The following is a 4,092-nucleotide window of genomic DNA, read 5'->3' on the forward strand; positions in this document are numbered from 1 at the left end:
ACATGATTAGGGTGGCTGGGCGGTTTGCAAGCAGCTGCAAGCCTGGCCAGGGCATCTCAACACCAACCTGACAGTCTAGCATTTCATAAAATCATGAAATGATTGTGAAGCACCTCTTGTTTTTTGCTGCTGCTAGTGATGTGCCGTGCATTCCTTGTGCTAATGTTCATCGTGTTAATTGTAGCTGGAGAAATGTACCTCTGCCGTCTAGGATCTCAGCGCCAGGCAGGCTCCCTTGCTATTGGGATACATCTGAATCTTTTGGGTTTTAAATATATGCTTTCCCTTTTCCAGGCCTTCCAGCCATTCAGGCTGTGTCACCCACCTGCTTTAACCCGAATTATTGCCCCCCTCCCTTTAGCACCCACCCATAGATTTCCAGGAAAAAAACCCCACTTTGCACATGCTCAGAAGCTCCCTTTTATTTCTTCCCCAACCCGGCTCCAGGGTTCCGTTGAAGCTTGCCCACTTCCCCGGATCATAACCTGCTCCCTCATGGAGCTGGTGCGTTGCAATGAGGCAGGAAGCAGGAAGTTGCTGACACAGGTGGGGAGGGGAAATGTGGCGCGCAATCCCATAATTTCACAAGCACTTGAGGAGGAAAGCATTGCAGGCTGATCCGCGGGGGCAGTTGCAGAGCTTGCCAATCCGGGCGCCTTTCCTGACGGCACACAGGTCACCGAAGGAACACTGTGAGAAAGGGGGGGGGGGAGGATGGTTGAAAAAGTCAATCCCTCTTCCCAGGGGACTCTGGGAATTGTAGTTCTGGGGTGGAAGAGCAGGGCACCTCTGGGAGGTCCACAGACTCTCCATGACCTGCAGTTCCTCTCTTGACCCCCTCCTCCTTTCCCCCTTGGCTCTGGCTGCATGGTCTTCCTGATCCTGACCCCCTTCTTCCTCCCCTGATGGCAGCTGCCTCACGGGGGGTGGGGCACAGAACACCACTTCTCCCAAATCATCCTCCCTCTCTGTCTCCTCTGGCTGCACATTCCTGCCCTCCTCAGGCTCCTGCCCATCCTGGACATCAGGAGTCTTGTGGGGGGAGGGGAGAGCCATAACTCTTTAAACCAGGCTTCCTCAACCTCGGCCCTCCAGATGTTTTTGGCCTGCAACTCCCATGATCCCTAGCTAGCAGGACCAGTGGTCAGGGATGTTGGGAATTGTAGCCTCAAAACATCTGGAGGGCCGAGGTTGAGGAAGCCCGCTTTACACTTTGCCCACTGCTTTAATTCGTGCTGCCTTTGTCAAGGAAGGAGGAGAAGAGAAGAGCCAGGATTACTTGCCCCAAGGTGGCTCTAGTTCCGTCAGCCATTTGCTCTGGCGCCACCTGCTGTTGGGCTCCCAGCTACGTGCCCTATCAAGCCCAATGGGCCCACCGGCCTGCCCTGGGTCTTTGTACAAGGGATGCACCAATGTAAGCGTGAGGGGGGGGGGACTAGTTTTGCTATTAATCCCTCTTCTCAGGGAACTCTGGGAATTGTATTTCTGTGAGGGGGATAAGGTTTTTTCCCCTCACAACCCTCAGGGCTCTTAACAAACCACAGTTCCCAGAATCCTTTGGGGGAAGCCATGCCTGTGTGAAGTGGGATGATACTGGTCCAACATTCACACAGCACCAACCCCCCCCCCCCGGCCCTCGTGGCACTGTCCCCTGCATCCATCGGCAACTATCTAGGCAGCGCCCGGTACCTTGGGAACTTGGTTGAATTTCTTCTCCCAAGTGGAGACCTTCTTATGTTGTAGCTTCTCCAGCACCTCCTGAAGTTCATCCAGCTAGAGAGGAAAGGAAGAGGTTGAGGAATTATTAAGGTGTGAGAAGAGCACCTGGCGTGTCTGGCGTGATTCCTGCTTCCATAAGAGGCCAAATTATGACCGACTGTATTCTTGGCTCTCACTATTGCAGGGGTGGGGTGGGCGACCTGTGGCCCTCCAGGTGTTATTGGACTACATCCCCCATCATCCCTGAGCATTGGCCATGCTGGCTAGGGCTGATGGGAAGTGGAGTCCAGCGACATCTAGAGTTGCCAGAGGCTCCCCAACTTCTGCTGTTAGTAATGAGCACACATTATGGTCAAGAACTTGTCGGTTCCAATTGCTGTATGACCAACAATGTCTGGAGGACACAAGTTTTCCTAAGGACTAGAAACTTGATGGTTTTGAAAAGAAAGAAATGCACTTAACTTTGTTCGGTGGAGGGTTGGATCTTTCATAGATCCATTTCTATGCATTTTTTAAAAAAGAATTTCGTCCTCAAGTAGATGCCTTCTGCACATTGTTGAGACTCTAACTCCCATCAGCCCCAACCAGCACAGCCAGGGATCAGGGATGATGGGAGTTGTAGTCCAGCAACATTTGGAGGGTCAAAGGCTCCCTAAGCCTGGCCTAATGGACTGCCTTCATCCCACCTAGTAAGAACTTGCATCTTCCCCCAACATTTTTTCTCCTAATCATAAGATATTTAGGTGATTAATGAGCTCGGTTTCCATAAGAGTGGGGGGGGGGGGAGAGAGAAGCATTCCAAAGGCAAGGAAACACATACACTTTGTTCTGGAGAGACACAGGGCATGTTTTTTCACAGAGTGTAGAATTAGCAGTGCAGTTAGGTAATGTTTTCCCCTCACAGTAATGTTTGGACTTAATGGTCTTGTGGGGGGGGGGCTCTTTAGATAGTAATGTGCATTACATTACCTCCTCCAAAATGTGCTCAGCCAGGCCTGGTGCATCAGGGGACCCCTGGCTGCCCACTCCACTGAGTGGGGCCCTGGACTTCTGCCCTGTATGGCGCCAGTGTGGGGGAAGTACCCTCCACCTATGGGGGAAATTGTCTTTTGCAATGGATGTCTGCCCTGTCAGCATCGCTGAGCATAATAACTGTATTCCACTCACTGTCACAACATCTGCTGTGATGGCCACTCACGTAAATGGAAAAATAAAATGAATAATCCATGAATTTGCCTGTCGACCGATGCTGCCCATGAACGCTAGCTCTATGGAACCTGCTTCTGAATACCACTTCCAGGGAGGCAAGAGCTGGAGAAGGGCTGTTTCTTTATTGCCCTGCTTGCAGACTTCTTGAAGGCTTCTGATTGGCTGCTGTGGTCACTGAAATGCTGGGCTAGCTAGAATGTTGGTCTGATGAGGAAGGGCTTCTTGGAGGCTTCTGATTGGCTGCTGTGGCAGCAGAATGCTGGGCTAGTCAGAATGTTGGTCTGATGTGGAAGGGCTTCTCGAAGGCTTCTGATTGGCTGCTGTGGTCACTGGAAAGCTGGACTAGCTAGAATGTTGGTCTGGTGCGGAAGGGTGTTTTGGAGGCTTCTAATTGGTTGCTGTGGTCAGTGGAATGCTGCACTAAATGGAATGTTGGGTCTGATGCGGAAGGGCTTCTCGGAGGCTTCTGATTGGCTGCTGTGGCAGCGGAATGCTGGGCTAGATGGAATGTTGCTCTAATGTGGAAGGGCTTCTCGGAGGCTTCTGATTGGCTGCTGTGGTCAGTGGAATGCTGGTCTAGCTGGAATATTGGTCTGATAGGGAAGGGCTTCTCGAAGGCTTCTGATTGGCTGCTGTGACAGCAGAATGCTGGGCTAGATGGAATGTTGGTCTGATAGGCAAGGGCTTCATCGAAGGGCTTCTGATTGGCTGCTGTGGTCACTGGAATACAGTACTGGACTAGCTAGAATGTTGGTCTGATGTGGAAGGGTGTTTTGGAGGCTTCTGATTGGTTAATGTGGTCAGTGGAATGCTGGCCTAGCTAGAATTTGATCTAGCTTCTTGGAGGCTTCTGATTGGCTGCTGCAGGCAGCAGAATGCTGGAATGGATGGAATGTTGGTCAGATGGGGAATGTCCAGAGGTGGATTACCCCAGAGATAAAGTCCTATGAGAAAAGGTCTGTGGCGTTTGATGCACATAGCCTAGAGAAGGGACAACTGGAGAAAAGGGCGTGGCTCATTGGTAGAGCATCCATATTGTATGCAGAAGCTCCCAGGATGGACCAATGATCTTCTTTGGTATAAAGGAGCATCCTCTGTTCTCATTACAGTCCAGCACCATCTTCAGATATTTGTTTTTTAGTTCAGAGCAAACTTGTTCTGTTT

The 4,092-nt window shown here is 51.1% G+C and overlaps 1 protein-coding gene across 1 annotated transcript in view; it reads right to left on the reverse strand.

The window, feature by feature from the left end:
• Window positions 1-413: 413 nt before the first annotated feature.
• Window positions 414-4,092, reverse strand: part of LOC118076113 (cocaine- and amphetamine-regulated transcript protein) — a 5,473-nt gene continuing 1,794 nt past the window's right edge. Inside the window, exons 2-3 of the mRNA XM_035098669.2 lie at window positions 1,690-1,773; window positions 414-690 (exon numbers count right to left, since the gene is read on the reverse strand). Coding sequence (XP_034954560.1) covers window positions 583-690; window positions 1,690-1,773 — 192 coding nt within the window. The 3' untranslated portion in view covers window positions 414-582. The remainder of the gene's footprint in view (window positions 691-1,689; window positions 1,774-4,092) is intronic.

Source organism: Zootoca vivipara, chromosome 17, assembly GCF_963506605.1.
Source record: "Zootoca vivipara chromosome 17, rZooViv1.1, whole genome shotgun sequence".
In the NCBI taxonomy this organism is placed as follows: Eukaryota; Metazoa; Chordata; class Lepidosauria; order Squamata; family Lacertidae; genus Zootoca; species Zootoca vivipara.